This window comes from Podarcis tiliguerta, assembly GCF_965153285.1.
Source record: "Podarcis tiliguerta genome assembly, chromosome: 1".
NCBI lineage: Eukaryota > Metazoa > Chordata > Lepidosauria > Squamata > Lacertidae > Podarcis > Podarcis tiliguerta.
Genome location: NC_139534.1, coordinates 125,764,081 through 125,787,846, shown reverse-complemented (window position 1 = coordinate 125,787,846; position 23,766 = coordinate 125,764,081). Strand labels below are relative to the sequence as shown.

Sequence of the window (23,766 nt, the reverse complement as noted above, 5' to 3'; positions counted from 1 at the left end):
ATAAGGCACAAGGCAAACAAATTCCTCCAACAATTAATGCAATTCAGAACCAGCTCAGTGATTCAAATAGCTGCTGAGCACCGGTCCTTGTGCCAGTTGGCAGTCTGGGAAGGGGCTTGTTCACTCACCACAAAATCTTCCCTACTTTTTAGTCTTGACTTCTTTTTTTCTCCCTCAGAGGAAACAGGTCAATCACTTCTCTCGCTTGTTTTCTGAGAGTTGGGCCAACAGGTTGCAAAGAGACAGGTGGTCTAGATCCCAAAAGTGTTTGGGCCCCTGCCCCCTTGGTTTCATAAGCTCCTCTTCAGAGCCCCCCACCTCATAAAAAGCATTGCTCATGGTAGTGGTTTACACAATCCACTAAGGAAGGTGGCAACACAATGAAATCCAAAGCTAACAATATAGGCTGGAATAGTTCCTTCGGTAGAGCATGAGGCACTCAATCTCAAAGGTTCAAGCTCCATGCATGGAGGTAGCTGTTCCCCTCACTAAATGAAGCAAATAAAAACTGACCAATTGCATCACAGACAACTGTTCTGCCCCCCCCCCCAATCCTGTGGGAGGGCAGGCTTCATTTCGAGAAGGGGGGGGCAGAACCTCTGTTAAGTATTTTTATCAATTTACTTGATGGGGGCAGCTGCTCCCCTGCCCCCTTGGCCACACCCAGGGCGCCATGTTGGGCAGAATATTTCTGCCTTGTAGGGCGTTGGACTAGAATTCAGTGTTTGCTAAACTTGGGTCTCCAGCCATTTTTGAACTACAGTTCCCATCATCCCTGACTACTGGTCCTGCTAGCTAGGGATGGTGGGAGTTGTAGTCCGAAAACAGCTGGAGACCCAAGTTTGGGAATCAGCGCACTAGATTATCCTAGTGGTGCCTTCCATCCTTGCAGTTCTATGAATTAATTGCACGTTTAATTCCAAATCCAATTCAAACTATTTAGATCGGGCCCAAAAGAACATGAGAAGAACCTTCTGGGTCACAGTGGCCTACCAGGCGCAGCAACAAGAAGCCAGGGATACAGACCATGAGCCCAAGAGCCACTCGCCTGGTTTCCAACAACTGGTACCCAAAATCATCACTGCCTCCAGCTGCAGAGGCGCAGCGCCATAGCCATCATGACTAGTAGTAGCCCCGAGCCGTCCAAGTTGGCGTCCTTGCGTGCGTCTTTGTGCCTTAGCTGCGGTGCCTTAGCTGCGGCGCGTCTTTGTGCCTTAGCTGCGGCGCACTCTGCACGCCCTCAGAGGCGCTCTCGCGTTGGGAGACTCCTGGGTCCCCCGAAGCCTCTCGCCGCCCGCAGCGCGGAAGGCGAGGCGCACGTGCCGGAGGCCCCCCCACCCCACCCCGGGGCTGCGCGGCGCGGCGCGTGCGTAAAGGCGCCCGTGCGCCCTTCCTTCCTCGCCTGGGACGCGCGCTGCATGCAGGTACCGGCCGAAGGAAGCGGCTGCCTCTCCGCCCTCCGGCCCGACGGACAGCCAGGCAGCCGCTGCAAGGTGGAAGACCGCGAGGCCCAGGAAGGGCCGCCGCCCGCTTGCCAAAGCGAGCATCTCTTGCTGGCAGCTGCAAGGATGGCGACCGACAGTAAGTGCGCTCCTGGCGGGTCCTTGCAAAACGGGGGGGGGGGGGGGGGCTCTTGTTTTTGCAGGCTTGGGCGCGGGATCCCTTCTCCCTTGCTAGACGCGCGGGTCTCTCTGTTATCAACCCCCCTCCTCCAATTTCCTTGCGAGGTGCACGAGCCTCGCGCGCTTCCGCGAAACCTTCCTCCCTCCTTCCTCATCCTCTCCTCCTGGCTTCGCTGCGAGGCCCACCTGAGCCATCGCTCTCGCCTGCCCTCTTCCCCGTTGCCTGCGCCTCTCTGCAGTGAGCCGAGCGGGGCTGCTGCCGCCGTTGCTGCATCGGGAGCCTTCCTCCAGGAGCTCTCGGGCCGGGTCGGGGGCTGCAGCTGAATCCGGAGGCTTTAGGCAACGTCCCCCCACATTCCAAATCCTTATCCCCTATGTTGCTGTGTGGGGCTCTGGCATAATATGTGCCGTGCCGAGGTCTATGGGGCCATGGGCTGGGGGTGTGACTGCAAGAAGCTGGGGCGAGGCAGTGTCGTCGTCCACCCCCCCCCAGGGTTTTGTGCATCTTGTATTGGGTGTTTATATACTTTAAGGACGCACACAAAGTACCGGTACTTTATGTATTGGAGCCTTGCGTAGCTAAGAGGTCACCAGTTATGACCAAGAGGGAGGCGTTGATCTGATCAGGGGATCCCTGAAATTTGGAGAGTTGCAGCACATCTTTAAGGGGCGCAGAAAGAGAATGTAATAGAGAAGCCCTCTACAAAACCCCAGTGGGTACAGAGTATGTTGGTTGGTTGTTGGGGGGAGAAAAAGGAAAACTGGAGGAGGGGAATGGAATCTCCTGGAATTGGGACATCATGGCTGGCTGGCTGGCCAGCATGGACTCTGAACAGGAGCTGGCCACAGTGCAACAGCTTTGCTTAAAATCCCAACTTCTTGTCGTCCAAAATAGCTGCACAGCTGGCTGTGTGTGGCCACAGCCACTAAGATGGGATAGAAGTCCCTTTGTTAGCATTGGATATGTGTGCATATGTGTGTCCTTTTTTGTGGTGGTGGAAGAATTGCATTTGTTACCCTGTAACTACTTTGTGCCAGTCAGTTTCGTGTTTGTATAGGGATGTAATAGTACCGCCCTATTCTGCCTTGGTCAAACCGCCCCTGTAATACTGTGTCCAGTTCTGGGCGCCACAGTTTAAGAAGGATGTTGACAAGCTGGAAGGTGTGCAGAAGAGGGTGACCAAGATGATCAGGGGTCTGGAAACCAAGCCTGATGAGGAACGGTTGATGGAGTTGGGGGTGCTTAGCCAGGAAAAGAGGAGACTGAGAGGAGATATGATAGCCATCTTCAAATATCTCAAGGGCTGCCACATGGAAGATGAAGCAAGTTTGTAGGACCTGAAGCAATAGCTTCAAGTTGCAAGAAATACGATTGCAACTAAACATTAGGAAGAACTTTCTGAGAGGAAGTGCTGTTTGACAGTGGAAGCTGCATCAGAAGGTGGACTCGCCTTCACTGGAGGTTTTTTTTGGAAACAGAGGTTGGGTGATCATCTGTCTAGCTGTCACCATAGATAGCTCAGTCGGTAGAGCACGAGACTCTTAATCTCACGGTTGTGGGTTCAAGCCCCATGTTGGGCAAAAGATTCTTGCATTGCACAGCGTTAGACTAGATGACCCTCATGGCCTTTTCCAAATCTACAAATCTGTGAGTCTATTATTTCCTACATTGTTTCTGGTTGAACTAGATGATCCGTGGAATCCCTCCCAAATCTACAGTTTTGTGCTTCTATTTATCTAACGAAGTTGGGTCACCCAAGACAAGTTGACTTTGTTTATGGCATTTATACGACATTTATAGACCATTTACAGGGAAGCAGGCAGAGGGCCTTCTCGGAAGTGGCGCCTGCCCTGTGGAAGGCCCTCCCAGCAGATGTCATGGCAATAAACAACTATTTTACTTTTAAAAGACAACTGAAGGTGGCCCTGTTTAGGGATGTTTTTAATGTCTGATGCTGTATTGTTTTTAATATTCAGTTGGAAGCCTCCCAGAGTGGCTGGGGAAACCCAGCCAGATGGGCGGGGTATAAATACATTCTTCTTCTTCTTCTTCTTCTTCTTCTTCTTCTTCTTCTTCTTCCACCACACATAGGCTTCTCATGCAGGCGCTGAACAGACCCTGATCTGATTTGCTTCGTCAGATATGAAAATTTGCCGCCGACTCTTAATCCATTTTTTGTTTCTATGAAAGCAGAAGTGGCGGCCGTCAGATCCTAGTTAACATGACCGTATTCATTTCATTTCATTTCACTTTTAACTTGTATACCTCCAGGGAGAAGTTCTCTAGGGTTTCAGGCAGGGTGATCCCCAGCCACACCCAGAGATGGGCGAGAATTGAACCTGGGACCCTCAGCATGCAAGGCAAATGCTCCACCACTGTCAGGAGCGAGCCAGCCATAAATCACATGGAGTTAGTGAAGTTAGAAGAAACAAGATCAGCTCAGGAGTGCCAGGCCTAATGAGCACAACAGCGCTTCTTTGGTAGGTCTTCCCCCTGTGAGGCAGCTGCATAGCTGTCAACTTTTCCCTTTTCTTGCGAGGAATCCTATTCGGAATAAGGGAATTTCCCTTAAAAAAAAGGGAAACGTTGACTGCTATGGGCAGCTGCCTAAGGCTCCTCCTCTTGGGGGTCCTTCCCAAGCAATCTGAGACTGCCTTTGCTCCTTCATCATGTCTCTCTTGGTCCTGGGAGACCAGGGAGGAGAGGAGCTTGCTGTAGCAGGAGCAGGAGGCAACCTGCCCTCTTCAGCAGCCTGACTCATCTCTGCCTCTTGGCCTCCCTCCTCTCCTGCTTCAGCTTCTGCCTCCAATTCTGGACTGCTCTCTGCCTCAGCCTCTTCCTGCTCACGAAGCCCTGTTGCCTCTCCAGCTTCCGACACCTCCTCCTCTCAGTCTTCTCCCTCTGACCACTCACCTTCATCCCACCACCAACCCCCGGGTTCTGAGCCTTCTTCCCCGGGGGGTTCCCCAGCTGGTGCCTCCCCCCACCCCCTCTGCATCCAGCCAGCCCAAGACAACCACTGAGCTGTGCCTTATAAGCAGGAGAAGTGCCCTCCTTTGGCCGAGTCAATGCACACATTTGAACCTTTGCTGCAGCTGAACCTTTGCTCCTTTAGATATGGGGCAAGGCCCCTGTTGCCACTGGAGGGGTATGTGTGTTGTGGAAGTGGGTGGGGAAGAGAGTTTTGCAAAAGCCGTGGCAAAATTCTCTTGGCAGAATGAGCCATTTCACTGTTTTTTGAGCCCTTGCATCTTGATAGCCAGGCAGGCCAAGGGGGCTGAATTAAGCCAGAATTGGGTGTTCAGATGTAATTACATAAGGCAGTTATTGCAAGCCAAGATTCACTTGTGATTTCAGATTATGGTCTGCCGGCTGCAAACTGACCATCGTTTTAGGGAGCTCGGTTGGGTTTGTATATGCAAACAAGCCAGAGTTAAGCTAAACAGGATGTGGTTTTGTATTACTCCTAATCCAGCCTCTGTCTGAATATTTTGGAAATTCACAATCATTGCCTCCCATGCTGAGTGTATTTCTGTGCAGTAGGGGGTCCTGAGGGACACACGTGGCGCTGTGGTCTAAACCACAGAGCCTAGGGCTTGCTGATCAGAAGGTCGGTGGTTCGAATCCCCGCGACGGGGTGAGCTCCCGTTGCTCTGTCCCTGCTTCTGCCCACCTAGCAGTTCGAAAGCACATCAAAGTGCAAGTAGATAAATAGGTACCTCTCCGGCGGGAAGGTAATCAGCGTTTCCATGCGCTGCTCTGGTTTGCCAGAAGCGGCTTAGTCATCCTGGCCACAGGACCCGGAAGCTGTACGCTGGCTCCCTCGGCCAATAAAGCGAGATGAGCGCCGCAACCCCAGAGTTGTCCGTGACTGGACTTAATGGTCAGGGGTCCCTTTAACTTTACCTTTAGGGGGTCCTGACCTTATTGTTTTTGGTGCTACAGCTAGCTGCAGCTAATAATTTTGCTGCAGCTAATAATTTTTGGATCAGCTTTTTATGTTCTAATATCGTTTTCATTCCTGATGTCAAGGCCATCCCATGGGTTGCAATTTAAATTATGCTGTGTGCTTTCTGTAATAGCAGTCTGTCACGTTTCTATTTTTTTATATAAAATGTTTTATTAAGATTTTCAGAACATTACAAAAAGAAAAAGAAGAAAAATACAAAAATAAAAGACAATTAAAAACAATTCGATCTTTCATAACTTATCTTGCATTTGCTTGTTTCCCGGACCTCCCCACACCTCCCCTCTTTGTATTCCAGTTCAATTAATTTATTCAGCAAATCCTTTCCCTCTTTACTTTTATCCTTATCTTTGATCTTAATATATTGTAACTTTGAATTTTCACCTGTTAACAATCCATTTTTACATATTCCTTCATAACATTATTACTAAAAACCACTTAACCTCAATCCAACATCATTCTAACATTCATTAATTTTGCAATATTTCTGTAAGTAGTCTTTACATTTCTTCCAATCTTCTTCCACCAACTCTTCTCCCTGGTTTCGGATTCTGCCGGTCATTTCCGCCAATTCCATATAGTCCATCACCTTCATCTGCCATTCTTCCAAGGTGGGTCGTTTCTAAACTGACTTAGATGCGAGGACCCGTCCATCAAAAAACGGAAATGTCTGCCTGCCTCTGAATACAATTTCTAACACAAACCGTTTCCAGAATGTTATGGCCTAGTCTGGAAAACCATTCCAAGATCCACAAGCATCCCTCTCCTCCGGACAAATGCTGGGTTCAGCGCGAAGCCATAGGCTTGTGTAAAGTCATAAGAACATAGGAAGATCTTGTGCTGGATCAGGCAAGGGGCATCTGGTCCAGCATCCTGTTCTCACAGCGGCTGACCAGATGTCTCCATGGGGAGCACACAAGCTGGACCAGAGCGTAAGAACATTCTGCCCCCCTGCGATACCCAGCAACTGCCACTAGGGGGCATGTGACCTCTGGCATTGGAGATGGAACAGCAGGGGGCCAGTCCACTGTCCCTTAGACCTTGTGGGGGGGCGGACTATATTTTTTTTTTTGGGGGGGGGGAATAATGAATTTCCTATGCCCCACAAATAACCCAGAGATGCATTTTAAATAAAAGGACACATTCTACTCATGTAAAAACACACTGACTCCCAGACCGTTCGCGGGCCAGATTTAGAAGGTTATTGGGCCGGATCCGGCCCCCGGGCCTTAGTTTGCCTACCCACAAGATAGAACATGGCTATCCCTGGTTGGACTGAATTTATCCAATCCTGTTTGAGAGCCATCCGCACTGGGAATTCTGGCTTTGATGTTGGCACTATTACTTCCCTTGATCTAGATTCTATACTCCTATTGATGCAGCCCAGAATTGCATTGGCTTTTTTAGCTGCCGCGTCACACTGTTGGCTCTAGTCAAGTTTGTGGTCAACCAAGACTCCTAGATTTTTTTCACATGTACTGCTCTCAAGCCAGGTGTCACCCATCTTGTATTTGTGCTTCTCATTTTTTTTGCCCAAGTGCAATACTTTACATTTCTCCCTGTTAAAATTCATCTTGTTTGTTTTGGCCCAGTTCTCTAATCTGTCAAGGTCGTTTTGAAGTGTGATCCTGTCCTCTGGGGTGTTAGCCACCCCTCCCAGTTTGGTGTCATCTGCAAATTTGATCAGGATGCCCTTGAGACCATCATCCAAGTCGTTGATAAAGATGTTGAATAAGACCGGGCCCAAGACAGAACCCTGTGGCACCCCACTAGTCACTCTTTTTACATGATGTTTTATCATGTTTTTAATGTTCTGTTGGAAGCCGCCCAGTGTGGTTGGGGAAACCCAGCCAGATGAGCGGGGTATAAATAAATAAATATTATTATTACAGTGGTACCTCTGGATGCGAACGGGATCTTTTCCGGAGCCCTGTTCGCATCCTGAAGCGAACGCAACCTGCGTCCGTGCGTCTGCGCTTGTGCGGGTCACGATTCGCCGCTTCTGCACATGCGCACGACGTCATTTTGAGTGTCTGCACATGCAGCGAAACCCAGAAATAACACATGCTGTTACTTCTGGGTCACCACGGAGTGCAACCCAAAAAGGCTTAACCTGAAGTGACTTCAACCCGAGGTATGACTGTATTATTACTAATTAATTACATTTTTATACCTCCCTATACCCGCAGGAGGGACGCGGGTGGCGCTGTGGGTTAAAGCTTCAGTGCCTAGGGCTTGCCGATCGAAACGTCGGCGGTTTGAATCCCCGCGGCGGGGTGCGCTCCCGTTGTTCGGTCCCAGTGCCTGCCAACCTAGCAGTTCGAAAGCACTCTCGGGTGCAAGTAGATAAATAGGGACCGCTTACTAGCGGGAAGGTAAACGGTGTTTCCGTGTGCGGCTCTGGCTCGCCAGAGCAGCGATGTCACGCTGGCCACGTGACCCGGAAGTGTCTTCGGACAGCGCTGGCCCTTGGCCTCTTGAGTGAGATGGGCGCACAACCCTAGAGTCTGTCAAGACTGGCCCGTACGGGCAGGGGTACCTTTACCTTTACCTTTATACCCGCAGGTCTCAGGGTGGTTCACGGGATAAAATTACAATATAAAATCACAAAATACATTATCAAAGTCAAAAACAACCCAGTAACACCTCCCAACACATTTTAAAAGAGCATTGGATGTCAATCAGCCAAAGGCTTGGTTAAAGAGGACTTTTTGCCTAGTGCCGAAAAGTGTATAATGAAGGTGCCAGGCGAGCCTCCCTGGGAAGAGCATTCCTCAAATGGGGAGCCACTGCAGAAAAGGCCCTGTTCTCGTGTTGCCACCCTCTAGATCTCTCGTGGAGGGCCTCACAAGATGATCTCAGGGTAGGTTCATATAGAAAGAGGCGGTCCTTGAGGTATTGCGGCCCAGAACTGTTTAAGTTACTAGAAAGTCGATTCTGACTGATCATCAGGAATAACTTTCTGGTTGTAAAAGCAGTTCAACAGTGAAACAGACTCCCTTGGGAGGCTGGGTGGCCATCGGAATCCCTTTCAACTCTGCAATTCTCTAATATATATAATTGCATGTTTGGCAACTTTTTAAATTTTTTTTTTATTGATTTTCTTTTCTCAAAACAAATATCCAGTAATATTGCTAAACATACATTTCCCAATCCACTCCCCCCACCCCCCATTGACTTCCCTCAACTACCATTTCTGGTTTATTACATCAGATGATACATTCTGCTGCTTATATACATTACTATGTTATCACGTATACCTGGTTAAAGCTATGGTTTTCCCAGTAGTGATGTATGGAAGCGAGAGCTGGACCATAAAGAAGGCTGATCGCCGAAGAATTGGTGCTTTTGAATTCTGGTGCTGGAGGAGACTCTTGAGAGTCCCACGGACTGCAAGAAGATCAAACCTCTCCATTCTGAAGGAAATCAGCCCTGAGTGCTCACTGGAAGGACAGATCCTGAAGCTGAGGCTCCAATACTTTGGCCACCTCATGAGAAGAGAAGACTCCCTGGAAAAGACCCTGATGTTGGGAAAGATGGAGGCACAAAGAGAAGGGGACGACGGAGGATGAGATGATTGGACAGTGTTCTCGAAGCTACCAGCATGGGTTTGACCAAACTGCGGGAGGCAGTGGAAGACAGGAGTGCCTGGCATGCTCTGGTCCATGGGGTCACGAAGAGTCGGACACGACTAAACAACTAAACAACAACAGTGTTATCACATTGTTGTACTTCCTGTTCTCTGTAAATAAAATTGTAAATGTTTATTTAAATCCTGCCATCGAGACCATTTATTTCTGTTGTTTTTGCAAATGTATTGTAAAGGGTTCCCATTCTTTTTCAAAGTCACTATTGCCCTTTTCACGCGGTTTGTCCATTAACTTTGCTAACTCTGCCTAGTTCATCAACTTTTCTTGCCATCATGTTTGGCAACTTTTAATGGGCGCAAGTCTGCTGAATGGTGACTTTAAAGCAACCTTCGCTCTGTACTATTGAGCCGTAGTTTGTGGATTAAGTCTGTCTCTCTGTTTTGCAGTATCCGTAAAATAGTAGATGTGATTTAGAGCAGCCTTTCTCAGCCTGCTAGTCCAAGATACCTGGAGGGCACAACTCCTGTTAGCCCCAGTCAACACACAGGCCGTAAAACTTTATTCTCAGAAGTGTCAATTGCTGTCAGCCTATTCGCGTGGCTGGGATAGTAGAAAACATCCAGAAAACACAAAGCTGCTGGAAACTGATTCTCCCACTGCTGAGGACGATGCTGTGAGAAGCAGTGCCTCTCAAAATTCTCCTTTCTTAAGGGCTCGCTTGTTACAGGTCTGAAGATTGTGAGTTTACTTCCTGTTTGTACCTGAAAAGAAGGGCTGTGTTGTTGGCTTTCAAGAAGCTTTGTGAAAAAGATTGATAGAAATGTTGTTTAAAAGAAAGGTTAAGACTAAGAGAGACAAAGTGCAATATAAATGTAAGAAATGTGAGATGTAGTGAGATTATGGAGAATTGTCAGATAGGCTGATGGAAGTCCAAAAGATGCTTATGTTAAAACAAATGTTAAATTTGGATAAAATATTTGTTGGAAATTGAATAAAAATTATTTATAAAAAAAAAGGAATGTGGGAACGGTCGAATTAATTGGCATTTCCTTCCAATTAAACTTGTTGGCTTCAAAAAAAAAAAAAAAAAAAAAAAAAAAAAGAAAAAAAAAAAGGAAAAAAGAAAAAAAGAAAGAAAAAAAGAAAAGAAGGGCTGTGTTGTCAACAAAGATCTGACCCAGGTGGGAGCGTAGAGAAGTAAAAAATTTTTGGGCAATGATATACAATGACCTGAAAAAAATGTTTAAAATGACATTTGTGAAAAAAACCCCAGAAGCATTTCTGTTAGGGATTCTATGACAAGACCTGCCAAGAAAAATAAAGAACTTATTAATGTATGCTACAACAGCGGCAAGAGTCTTGATTGCACAAGGATGGGAGAATGAGGAAATCCCAACGAAAGAACAGTGGCAAGAAAAATTGATGACTTATGCAGAACTGGCTAAATTGACATACAAACTGCGAGACGAGGACAACTGTGACTTTAAGGAAAAATGGGAGCTTTTTACAAATTATCTAAAAAGACAACAAAATCAACAAAATGAACTGGACTCCTTGGCAGGGTTTGAATAAACATACACAAATTTATTGGTTGATAACATGATAGATAGATATGTACAAGTTTATAACATGCAGAGAATAACATGTGCTGAGAAATCAGAGAGGGGAGCTGAGGGAAGTCTTGGGGGGGGGTTGGATGGGGGGAGGGAAAAAAAAGGGGGAATGATGAATATGATATGTTGTGAAATGTTGTTCTGTTGGAATGGTTAATAAAAAATATTTAAAAAACAAAAAACAAAGGTCTGACCCAGCAGGAGAAGTCATGAGGCATAGAGGAGACAACATTTTGCTCCCCCATTAAAGATAAATGTAAAGGGACCCCTGACCATTAGGCCCAGTCGTGACTGACTCTGGGGTTGCGGCGCTCATCTTGCTTTATTGGCCGAGGGAGCCAGCGTACAGCTTCCGGGTCATGTGGCCAGCATGACTAAGCCGCTTCTGGTGAACCAGAGCAGCGCACGGAAACGCCGTTTACCTTCCCGCCGGAGAGGTACCTATTTATCTACTTGCACTTTGACGTGCTTTCAAACTGCTAGGTTGGCAGGAGCTGGGACCGAGCAACAGGACCCCCCCATCATGGGGATTCGAACCGCGACCTTCTGATCTGCAAGTCCTAGGCTCTGTGGTTTAACACACAGCGCCACCCGCGTCCTGCTCTCCACAAAAGCCAGAAAATCACATTCAGCGTAAAGAGCAAGTTGACCCTCTGCTTCTCTTTGGAGACCAGTCCAGGGCAGGATTGTCCACAGGTGTAATGAAGAGCCGCAGCTCAGTAGGAGAGCATTTGCTCAGCATGTAAATAGCCCTTGGTTCCATCCCCAGCATCTCCAGGTAAAAGGCTGGGATGTCCTCTGTCTGAACTCTGGAGAGCTGCTGCCAGTTAGTGCAGACAGAATTGAGCTTACAGGGTTTGTCAGCTTTCTGCATTGCTATTTATACTCCCTAGACAAACCTAGACAGCATTCTAAAAAGCAGAGACATCACCTTGCCAACAAAGGTCCATATAGTTAAAGCTATGGTGTCCCAGTAGTGATGTATGGAAGTGAGAGCTGGACCATAAAGAAGGCTGATCGCCAAAGAATTGATGCTTTTGAATTCTGGTGCTGGAGGAGACTCTTGAGAGTCCCATGGACTGCAAGAAGATCCAACCTATCCATTCTTAAGGAAATCAGCCCTGAGTGCTCACTGGAAGGACAGATTGTGAAGCTGAGGCTCCAAGACTTTGGCCACCTCATGAGAAGAGAAGACTCCCTGGAAAAGACCCTGATGTTGGGAAAGATGGAGGGCACAAGGAGAAGGGGATGACAGAGGACGGGACGGTTGGACAGTGTTCTCGAAGCTACCAGCATGAGTTTGACCAAACTGCGGGAGGCAGTGGAAGACAGGAGTGCCTGGCGTGCTCTGGTCCGGGGGTCACGAAGAGTCAGACACGACTAAACAACAACAACAACAATTTATACTCCCAATCCAGCTGGGAAGTGGGGATGGAGAGGCCTGCCCCCTTTAGCCAACATCTGGAAAGTTCTTTGGCTAGTTGTTTTCTGGGGCAACCAGTCCACAGCATATTCTTCCGGCGTAAATTTAGCTAGAGGCGTAACTTAACAAAGAGTCTGCTTTGAGCTCTTTATCAGGGTTTTCTGCATAATCCCATTTTGCAGATAAAAGCATGAGCTTTGGGGAGATTTTGCTTATAATATCCATTTCCCCTCTCTCCACCCCCCTTTTTCTTTTTTATTTTCTTCTCCCCCTAATGCCTCAACAAATGAAATGGATTTGTAAAAATGTTACATGGAAAAACAACAACGAGGCATTACACTTACTTCTGTAAAACCAGAAAACCCTAAATAAATAAATAAATAAAAGAAAAAAAGTGAGGCTAGCCAAAAAAAAAAAAAAAAATATCCAGACTCACTGCCCACCCACCCTGGTTGGCATCTGTCAATCTCAGCAGACAATGGAAGAATGTGTCTTCGGGGATGAAGTCAAATCGATGGAGAGTTATAGCACCTGCTGTGACTATAGAGATCCTATAAGACTATTGCTCCATCTTAGAAATGTTGAATTGAGGTGGAGGGACGTGGGCGGGAAGTGACTTGCCTAAAAGCCACCTACTTAATTGTATCTTTTAGCAGAGATTTGAATGGAAATCTCTTGATATGTGCTTAAAATCCAGCATTACTGGTTGTTGGTTTGCACTGGGTTTCACGTGCTACAAATGGGTTTGGGGGCTTGGGTGTTGTCGGACTACAACTCCCATCTTCCTGAGTCAGCTTAGCCAGTCGTCGGGGATGATGGGTGTTGTAGTCTGACAAATCTCCGGAGACCCAAGATTCAAGAGCGCTGATCGTAAGGCTGAGCTGTGATGGGATGTGGGGAAGCCACTCTTAGGATAAAATGCCCCCACAAGGTGGAACCTCAGAGAGTTGTTTTGTGAGGCTATCCAGTGAAATAGGTAAAGGTAAAGGTACCCCTGCCCGTACGGGCCAGTCTTGACAGACTCTAGGGTTGTGCGCCCATCTCACTCAAGAGGCCGGGGGCCAGCGCTGTCCGGAGACACTTCCGGGTCACGTGGCCAGCGTGACATCGCTGCTCTGGCGAGCCAGAGCCGCACACGGAACGCCTTTTACCTTCCCGCTAGTAAGCGGTCCCTATTTATCTACTTGCACCCGGGAGTGCTTTCGAACTGCTAGGTTGGCAGGCGCTGGGACCGAACAGCGGGAGCGCACCCCGCCGCGGGGATTCGAACTGCCGACCTTTCGATCGTCAAGCCCTAGGCGCTGAGGCTTTTACCCACAGCGCCACCCGCCTCCCATCCAGTGAAATAGTGAGGGATATTTACTTCTGCTGAAATTAAAATATTGAAATGGCTTTGTTCCTCTATTTTGGCTCAGCCTGTGGTTGCATAGTTACAGGAATTGTTCTGCTTTCAGGGCCTTGGATGAATATATATGCAAATATGCAAGAGACAACTTCTGTTGCCAATTTAGGTCCTTCTGGTGTACCATCCAAATGTTGCATGAATGAGAAACATTCTGCTTATGAAGGTGGCAGGCTGTGCAATTATGTCTTGTTTTCATCTTCTGCAGCCCTCTGCATGCTGTGACACACTGTAGCTGCCACAGGTTTTTTGAGTACAACATTTCAGGTGGCATGATCTGAATTTGCGACGTCTCAGAGACGGGCCTAGGAGAAATATTGCCCAATATGCAGACAGGACTGGAAGAGAGTCTGGCATGTGGATCTTGGGGGGGGGGGGCTCTCACGTTTAACCCGCAACATCCGTCCGCCACATTCAGATGTGATCCTTTAGAGCAGCGTTTCTCAAACTCAGGTCCCCAGACATCGTTGGACTACAACTCCCATCATCCCTAGCTGGCAGAAACAGCGGACGGGGATGATGGGTGTTGTAGTCCAACATCAGCCAGGGACCCAGATTTGAGAAACGCTGCTTTAGAAACTCATTCAACAACTCATTGATTGTTGTTAGCCGCCCTGAGCCCAGCTTTGGCTGGGGAGGGCGGGGTATAAATAAAATTTATTATTATTATTATATTGTGAGTTTTGGGAAAAGGTTGTATGGACCCTGCAAATGCTGGGGATTTCATATAAGCAGATGGCTTTTTTGTTTTTTTAAGGATTGAACAAATGGCGCTGGCTTTATAATAAAGGTGGCACATTATTTCTTTAGAATGCCACAGTGGTGTCCTGTTGACCTTGGCTATGTTGGCATGTCACCGTAAGCCAGATTTTGCCCACCGAGTGCCCTCCATATGTTTTGCACTACAACTCCTGTGTCGTCCAAAACATCTGGAAGGCACTGGGTGGGCAAATGTCAACCATGGTGTCAGGGAACTGCCATCGGCTCAGAGGCGAGAAATAGAAGGACAGTTGTGTTACAGGGAGCCTCCGAACATCTTGCAAAGCAGTTCCTCTTCCGGGGAGCAGGAAAGCCCCACCTCCAGTACAGAAGAGGTGCAAGGACCAGAGGATGCTAGTGGGAGCCTTAACACCCCTCCTGAGCAAGCTGGAGAGGAGGGAAGAATGCCCTTGCCATCGCCTATACTGCACAGTAGTCTGAGGCGCAGAGAGGGGCGGAGACGGTTGGGGGTAATGAAACTTTTATGCTGGGGGAGGTACAAAAAAAGACCACTCCCGGATTCTGCTAGCGATTGAGCCAGACATGAACTTACGACGCTCTGCACTGTAAATAGTAAAGGTAAAGGGATCCCTGACCATTAGGTCCAGTCGTGGCCGACTCTGGGGCTGTGGTGCTCATCTTGCTTTACTGGCCGAGGGAGCCAGCGTACAGCTTCCGGGTCATGTGGCCAGCATGAGTAAGCCGCTTCTGGCGAACCAGAGCAGCGCACGGAAACGCCGTTTACCTTCCCGCCGGAGCGGTACCTATTTATCTACTTGCACTTTGACGTGCTTTCGAACTGCTAGGTTGGCAGGAGCAGGGACCAAACAACGGGAGCTCACCCTGTTGTGGGGATTCGAACTGCCGACCTTCTGATCGGCAAGTCCTAGGCTCTGTGGTTTAACCCACAGCGCCACCCGCGTCCCCTGCACTGTAAATAGTTTGCACCAAAATAAAGCCTGTAAAAGACAGGTTGGAGTCCTGCCTGGTTACTCTCGAGCAACCGCAACAGCCATCTGACACATGGTTTACTGTGTGTGGGTAGCATGCTGTCAAACGGTCCCTGTTTCACTTCTCCGTTCCTCAAGCTGGTGGCAACCAACCCTGGCTTTTCATGCCAGGCGAACCAGCGTTCATGGTTTGTTTCTGCTGAACAAACCGGGACATGAAGCCAAGGTTTTGTTCTTGGCTGATCAATCATTTTGAACAAATGAGGGCTACATTCTATTGCGGGGGGACAGTCAGTTAGGTTACCCTAAAAACTGTTTGTGAACCCGCCCCCCCCAGCCAGGCCTCAAGCACTTTTCAAACTGCACTTCTCAAAGTTTTTTCCCCCTCTAAGGCTAAAAGCTTTTGTCTCAGCATCCTTCTATGTAACAAAGGTAGAGAACAAGTCTTTTGTTTCTCAGGCTAGTTGGCCTTGCTAACCAGATTGCAGAGAAAAGAAACATCTTGAACATGCTGAACTGCAAGGCTCCTCGACCCCCTTGGTTTCTCACCCCCTTTCCTGGGAAGGGTCCAAAGGAGTCCCAAGACAGGAGCTTTCTGTTCATGCTCAGGAAACACATGGGGCAGGAATCTTTAGGAGGAGGAGAAAGGGGAGGGAACTGGAAGGGGAATATATACTCTGTGCAAATGGCTGTGAACTCGTGCTTGTTTTGTGAATCTATCACACTTGCTCCTCTCCCCCCCCCCCCCGGGAATGGCAGAATAAAGCTCTTTCTCTGGATTTAAATGTCAGCATCGCCCTTGAGCCACTGCCACTAACTGGACTCATCCACTTCAGCCCCGACTGGGCTAGGCGAGCTGGGTAGCACTTCCAGAGACCACCTTCAGCACAGGAACAGGTCAAAGTGCTGTGGACTCACAGCTTAGAGTTGTGAGCACCAGATTCACTCCAACAAGAAGACAGTCGTCGTACAGCAGAGTATAGCAGAGTCCAGCAGAGTATATAAACAACTCGGAGAGCAGCTCTGTAGAATATTCTCTTTATTCTATAACTACAACTATTATACAACTATATACAGAGCTAAGTGAGCCTAAGCATAAAGAATGCTGAACCGCACTGAGTGTCTGCAGCTGCTATTAGCAGCAACCTTATCTAAACACACAATCTCTCTCTAACACTCTCTCTCTCCGACACACTGACTGACTGACTGACTCACTGACTCTTTGATGTGGTGCTGGAGCAGAATAAGTAGAGAGCAGAACACGCCTCCTCCTCTCTGCAGAATCAGCAGACTCCTCAGGAGATTCTTGGATATGGGAGGGGTGAAATCTCCTCATTAACCCCCTTGGTGTCGTCTGACTCTTTTCATCTCTCTCCGGGGACAACGCTTTCCTACCCATGGTTAAAAGGGCCTAGAAAGGCTACATTTCTTAGTGCATTGGCCGGGAAAGCACGTTCCCCGCGGTTGAGGGACAAAGGTCCAGGGCGTCACTGCAAGGCGAACAGCTCGGTCCGGTGTCAACAGTTCCAGCGTGCATCCTGCCAAGTTCGTGGGAGGGACTGGCCACCCGTTCCTGAGTGGAGACGTGGCAAGTGACACTATCTACCCCCACTACTGGAGGCAGAAAATGCTTCTGAATACCAGTTGCTGGAAATTGCAGGAGGAGAGAGGGCTCTTGTGCCTGGTTCCCGGTTGTGGGATTTCCAGTGTGGCTGGCCACTGTGAGAAAGCATGAGAAAGCATGTTTTCCCTCATGGAGAGCGCGTGTTGCGGTGGGCTCCACCTGTTGCCAGGCAGGATTACTAAGGAAGCCTGTGGCAGCGATTGGATGGCTGGCTTGCTGGGGTAAATCCTATGTTGCAATTCGGTGGGAGGGATCAGATGTTTTAAATCCTGTGAACGCAACTTGGAGCTTTCTCTTTTGCTGCGTGCAACGGATCACCCACCCACCCGCCTTAATTTTATGGGTTTTGCGTTGACCTTGCTATACCTGTCATGGGGTCGTCTGCCGTTGAGGCAGGGGCCTGGTAGGAATTTTGTCCATCTGGCTGATTGGCTGGTGCCATTTGGTTTTTGCCTACTGCGTAGCAAATCCTCACAACTTGTAAGGTTGTGGTTAGGCATTGGTTATCAATTGGTTGGAGGAGGGGTTAGGATTGGCTGGGCCTGCCCCTCCAAGGCTGCTGTGGAAAGGGAATTCTGTTAAAGGAATCCAGGGGCTTGCCATCTTTTCGTCCGAATCCCTGGAATGGGGCTAGGGCCGGCAAGCCCTGGGGAGCATGCGGGGAGAAGTGAGGGCCTGTGCCTCAGCTCCATTTCTCCCCAATATTGTTTTCCCTTACTGGCTTTCGGTGGTGCCCGGAAGTCAGTTCTGTCCCCTGGCAGGGAGACAGATAGTCTTAACCAATGCCTAAACAACCACTCACATTTATGTATTTCAATAAAGTTGTGGCCAAAATTATACCAAAAACCTTAAACAAAATTTATGTGTGTGTTGTGAGTTATTTGAGGGGTGGCTTGGGGACCTCGACATGCAAGAGGATGCTGAACAATATCAGGCTGTTCTGATGTCATTTTTGTTGCCTCACAGATAAAAAGAACTTGGCATCAAAAATGTCGATGTTGGTGGCTAGAAATTAGGAGGGCACAGGAAGTATAATCCACCTTGGGTTAGGAAAGAGAATGCCAAGTGTACCTGTGGAATGTTCCGGCTTTCTCATCCTTTGCTCTGTGGCGCTTTGAAAACCTCTCTTGCCTTTTTATTTTTTCGCTTCAGACTGGCTAGAGCAGGTCCCTAAGGGAAGATGAATGCACATATGGCAAAACCCCAAAAGGCACCGGATATGCACAGCTTTTATCAGAGCTGTGGGCAAATTAGGCCAGGACTTGAATTATTGAACATTCTCACCATTCTCAAAGCTGCCTAATGGAGCATTATCTCAAGTGTAGCCGGAGAGCTGCATGAATCAAGCTTCAGATTGTTTTACGACCCAGCCCGTGCCATGCTGATCTGTAAGTAAGTTCTGTTCTGTTGCAACAGGAGGGACTTTCCAGCATGCATAATTAGGATTTCAGCCCTGCAGCCCTGTTCTCGCCATATTTCTGTTGGCACCTGTCTGCCTTGTGAGACAAATGGAGCGTGCTTCCGGAGGTGAAGTCAAACCGCAGGCCTGGGCATCACCTCCCTCATGTGGTCCAAAGGAAAGCAGAGCTAGATGTTTGGCACCAGTTTGGCTGCAGGGGTTGCTGGAAGGAGGCGTCAGCCGACTGCCTTTGTGCTGGTCCCGGGGGGAGTTACCGTGCGGCGTGGTCTAAGTCCGGTCCTAGGTCAAGGGTACTGAGGCTGTCCGTCAGGGGCGAAGCGAGGTCCAAAGCGAGGCGTTGGGCGTGGTCAGGAACTCAGGAGAGCAGGTCAAGGTGCCGGCAGGAACAGGTTTCCAGCGATGTTGCTCCCGCAACCTGGGACTGGGCTGACTGGCCTTTATCTCCTCTGGGGCCTAGGGCGGTCCCAGCCCACAGGTGACTCACCTCTCCTGGCCTTAAGGCGAGCACTCCTCCTGTGAGAACTTAGTTCCCTCCGCCTCTCTGCCCTGAGCCTCTGCAGCTCAGGAGAGGCTGGAGGGTTACTGGACCCAGGGGCAGCTTCACCTTCCCGACAGGGCTGGGAGAGGAGCACCTGCAGGCAATGGGTCCTCAATCACCTCCGGAGCCAGAGTGGATACATCTGGTGTCTGCTCCGGCATAGGTGCAGACCCTTCAGATTCAAGCTCAGCCGGCCCTGGAGGCGGAGACTCCTCTGCAGGCTGGGATTCCTCAGGTTCAGCCTCTGAATCAGATTCCCAGGCCATCGCAAAAGCAGAGCAAGATGTTTGGCACCAGTTTGGCTGCAGGAGTTGCCGGAAGGAGGCGTACAAGGCGTCAGCCGACCACCTTAGAGACTCCACTCTGGATTTGTGTAGGGCAGGCTTCCTTAACCTCGACCCTCCAGATGTTTTTGGCCTACAACTCCCACGATCCCTAGCTAGCAGGACCAGTGGTCAGGGATGATGGGAATTGTAGTCTCAAAACATCTGGAGGGCCGAGGTTGAGGAAGCCTGGTGTAGGGCATGGATAGGCAAACTAAGGCCCGGGGGCCGGATGCGGCCCAATCGCCTTCTAAATCCAGCCCGCAGATGGTCTGGGAATCAGCTTGTTTTTCCATGAGTAGAATGTGTGCTTTTATTTAAAATGCATCTCTGGGTTATTTGTGGGGCATAGGAATTCATTTACAGTGGTACCTCTAGATACGAACGGGATCCGTTCCGGAGCCCCGTTCGCATCCTGAAGCGAACGCAACCTGCGCCCACGCATCTGCACGTGCGCGGGTTGCGATTCCACGCATGCACATGACGTCGTTTTGACCGTCTGCGCATGCGCGAACAGCAAAACGAAACCTGGAAGTAATGCGTTCCATTACTTCCGGGTCGCTGCGGAGTGCAACCCGAAAGCGCTCAACCTGAAGCAACTTCAACCCAAGGTGTGACTGTATTTATTTTTTCAAAATATAGTCCCACCCCCCACAAGGTCTGAGGGACAGTGGGCCAGCTCCCTGCTGAAAAGATTTGCTGACCCCTCCTGTAGGGTTGACTCCGGAGGCTTTTCTTCTCCTGTCCCACATGGCAGCTGAGGTTTAGGACCAGTTTTTGTTCTCCTAGATGAACTACCTTCCCAGGTGGACGAGCCCCACCTGCCCCTCACTTCCCTCTACAGCCCATGCAGAAAACACCTTCTTGACCATTGGGCCCAACATTGGCCTCATTCGCTCAATTCAGCGGAGCCTGCCTTGCATGCAGGGAAAGTCGATACTCACTGCAGGTTTGAGACCCATCAGCTGACTGAGACCATAGCTGTCAACTTTACCCTTTTCTTGTGAGGAATCCTATTCAGAATATGGACATATCGGACATAAGAGCACCGGGTTGATGGAATTAATGGAACTGACAGAAAAGACTCATAAAATTAGCAGAAAAGACTGATAGAATCCGAAACCAGGGGGAAGAGATGGTGGGGGAAAATTGGGAATTTTTAAAAACAGCATTTAGTATAATATTGTATAATTAAGGAATGTTGGGAGATGGTGGAATGAATTTATTTGACTTTAGTGGAAATATGATAAGGATTTGAGATATTAGGATTTAAGGGTATAAGATTTAAGGTTTTTCTCTTTTCTGTTTATTAGATTGGAGTTTGGATAACTTTCTAGATGTTGATGGGAGGATAAGGTTTAAATGGATTAAGATAAATAAGCGAGTAAGCAGTGAAAGATGGAAAGAACTTGCTGAATTAATTAATAATTGGAATATAAAAAGGGAGGTGGGAGGAGGTCGAGGAAATAAGTTATCGAAGGATGGAACTCTGAAAAATGGTGTGTTTTCTTCTTTAAATGTTTTTGTATTTTGTTTCTTTTCTGAAAAATGGTGTGTTTTCTTCTTTAAATGTTTTTGTACTTTGTTTCTTTTCTTGTTGGTGGGGTGGAGGGGTGGTGTTTTTATGTATTTTTAATTTTAATTTTTGTTTTTTCCCCTTATTTTACTGTATTTTATCTTTTTCAATTTTTTTCTGTATTTGTGAAAAATGGAGTAAATATTATTTTAAAAAAACCAAAACAGAATATGGGAATGTCCCTTAAAAAAGGGAAAAGTTGACAGCTATGATTGAGACCCCTCACCTGACTTAGTCGACCAGTCAAAGCCGTTTGCCAGGGAAATGTCGCATGCTGACAGCTTCCAGGAGCCACAGGTGAGAGCTGAGTGCAGGATGGACAAAATACCTCAGAAGGAGCACGATGTATCCCCCACCAAAGGCACTGCCCCTCCCCTGACACCCCATTAATTGAGTGATTTATTAATTAATGATTCGGGTAGGTAGCGGTGTTGGTCGGACGCAGTCGAAATAAATAAATAAAAATATTAAATATCAAAAAGTGTATCAAGAAGTGTGCATGCACACGAAAGCTTATACCCGGAACAAACTTAGTTGGTCTCTAAGATGCTACTGGACAATTTTTTTAATTAATATTTACATCCCACCTTTCCTTCCAAAGAGGAACCCAGGGAAGCAAACACTTCTGTAACACAACTGAAAATAGCAACAGAAGCACAATTTGAAAATTCCAAAAACGATCTAAAGCCGTGAAACAGCTGTAACAAATTTTGGAACAGATGTAACCAAATCCTGTGTCTGGATAGGCCCTCTGGACCAGAGAAGTCTTCAGTGTGCCTCATTCTAAAAGATGCATTTGTAGCATTAGCACTTGTGGCTTGTGCAGAGAACCACTCGGTGGATTGTGCCCCAAGTTCACCTGGGTCAGCACTGCAATCATAGAATCATAGAATCATAGAGCTGGAAGAGACCACAAGGGCCATCGAGTCCAACCCCCTGCCAAGCAGGAAACACCAGCAGAGCACTCCTGACATATGGTTGTCAAGCCTCTGCTTAAAGACCTCCAAAGAAGGAGACTCCACCACACTCCTTGGCAGCAAATTCCACTGTTGAACAGCTCTTACTGTCAGGAAGTTCTTCCTAATGTTTAGGTGGAATCTTCTTTCTTTCTTTCCATTGCTCCGTGTCCGCTTCTCTGGAGCAGCAGAAAACAACCTTTCTCCCTCCCCTATGTGACATCCTTTTATATATTTGAACATGGCTATCATATCACCCCTTAACCTCCTCTTCTCCAGGCTAAATATGCCCAGCTCCCTTAGCCGTTCCTCATAAGGCATCGTTTCCAGGCCTTTGACCATTTTGGTTGCCCTCCTCTGGACACGGTCCAGTTTGTCAGTGTCCTTCTTGAACTGTGGTGCCCAGAACTGGACACAGTACTCCAGGTGAGGTCTGACCAGAGCAATGCTAGTGAACTCTCTGGATATCCTTCTAGAGCTGAGTTAAATGCACTGTTTTCTAACAAGGAATCTCTCTTTCTTTTTCTGTCTCTCCCTCCATCTTTGATGATAATGATAAAAAGCTGAAAAGCACTGCAGATTGAATTTTGTATGTGAGTTGTATGTGGAATACTTAACAACTGATTAAAACCCCTGAGCTACATTGTGTCTTAATTATTGGGCTGCCTCAGCAGGGGGGGTTAGCATTTTTGACAGCAAGGAGTCAAATGTTTTAATAAGGTTTGGGTTTTCCTTTTGTCTTTCCGGTTGGAGTCTGCTCCTCTCTAATTGCAGTTTTTGCATTGTATAGTAATCAAATTTTTGAGCAAGGGGAGGACAGCTTGTTCTCTGGAATTGTTTTCTGCTGTAGCGATTTGGGGGACGTGCCTTCAAAATGAATTGACTTAGGAAATAGTTGGCAAAATTACAAATTTGTGACTTTGGTAGCTGTAATTATTTCACATTTGTCCGCTCCAGCAGCTTCTGATATTTATAGCCTTTATTTTTTTCATAGTGTGGTATGCAAATGAGCGGTGCAATCCGAACCATGTTTACTTAGAAGCAAAGCAAGCTATGATGTTTCGCTAGTGCTATGAGTTCCATCAGCTGGATCAGAGAGCCAGTGTGATGTAGTGGTTAAGAGCGGTAGTCTCGTAATCTGGGGAACCGGGTTCGCGTCTCCGCTCCTCCACATGCAGCTGCTGGGTGACCTTGGGCCAGTCACACTTCTTTGAAGTCTCTCAGCCCCACTCACCTCACAGAGTGTTTGTTGTGGGGGAGGAAGGGAAAGGAGAATGTTAGCCGCTTTGAGACTCCTTAAAAAGGGAGTGAAAGGCGAGATATCAAATCCAAACTCTTCTTCTTCTCTTCTTGGTAGAGGTGAGGCCTTAATTTGCCCCAGTTGAGGGCTGTGAGTGACCTGATGCAACCGGAGACTGAACTCAGTTTGCAAAAGCAGGTTTCAAATATGTTAGCAGGAAAACCAGCGGACACATTTTAGTTTAGGGAAAAAAGTAAGCATCATCCTTGAAGATTTCAAAGGATGGTTGAGGTAAGGTTTGCACATCATTTCAAAAAGTCTGCATTTGACAGATGCAAATGGAATTGGCGACAACAGCCGCAAGGATGTTATTAGTCCAGGGCTGGATCTACACAGATATAAAAAAACACTATTTAAAAACCCTATCGGAGTCACTACCAGAGAGGAATAGCAAATCAAGCTGTTGGAGTACACCGAAATGGCAAAACTGACCGGAAAGCTCAGGAACCAAGATGACAAAAGCTTTTAATAAAGAACGGGGAAAATTTATAATTTATCTAGGAGACCGCTGTAAGCAGATGAAAACATTAGCAGGGTTCCAATCACACTAGTAATGTAGCAGAGACTATGGACAACATGGAGAGATATAAAGTATGGATTATGAAATAATATGCAGTAGGTAAGGCTGGCAATAGGACCCATGGAGGGGAAGTAGGGAGATTATGAGAAATCTCTAACTATGGATATGTATTTTGAATGGTT

General features: G+C 47.8%; 1 protein-coding gene across 1 annotated transcript in view; it reads left to right on the top strand.

The window, feature by feature from the left end:
- The first annotated feature begins 1,360 nt into the window (after window positions 1–1,360).
- SYT16 (synaptotagmin 16) overlaps window positions 1,361–23,766 on the top strand; it is a 109,011-nt gene continuing 86,605 nt past the window's right edge. Inside the window, exon 1 of the mRNA XM_083436825.1 lies at window positions 1,361–1,581. Within this exon, the coding sequence (XP_083292951.1) occupies window positions 1,419–1,581 (163 nt within the window). The 5' untranslated portion in view covers window positions 1,361–1,418. The remainder of the gene's footprint in view (window positions 1,582–23,766) is intronic.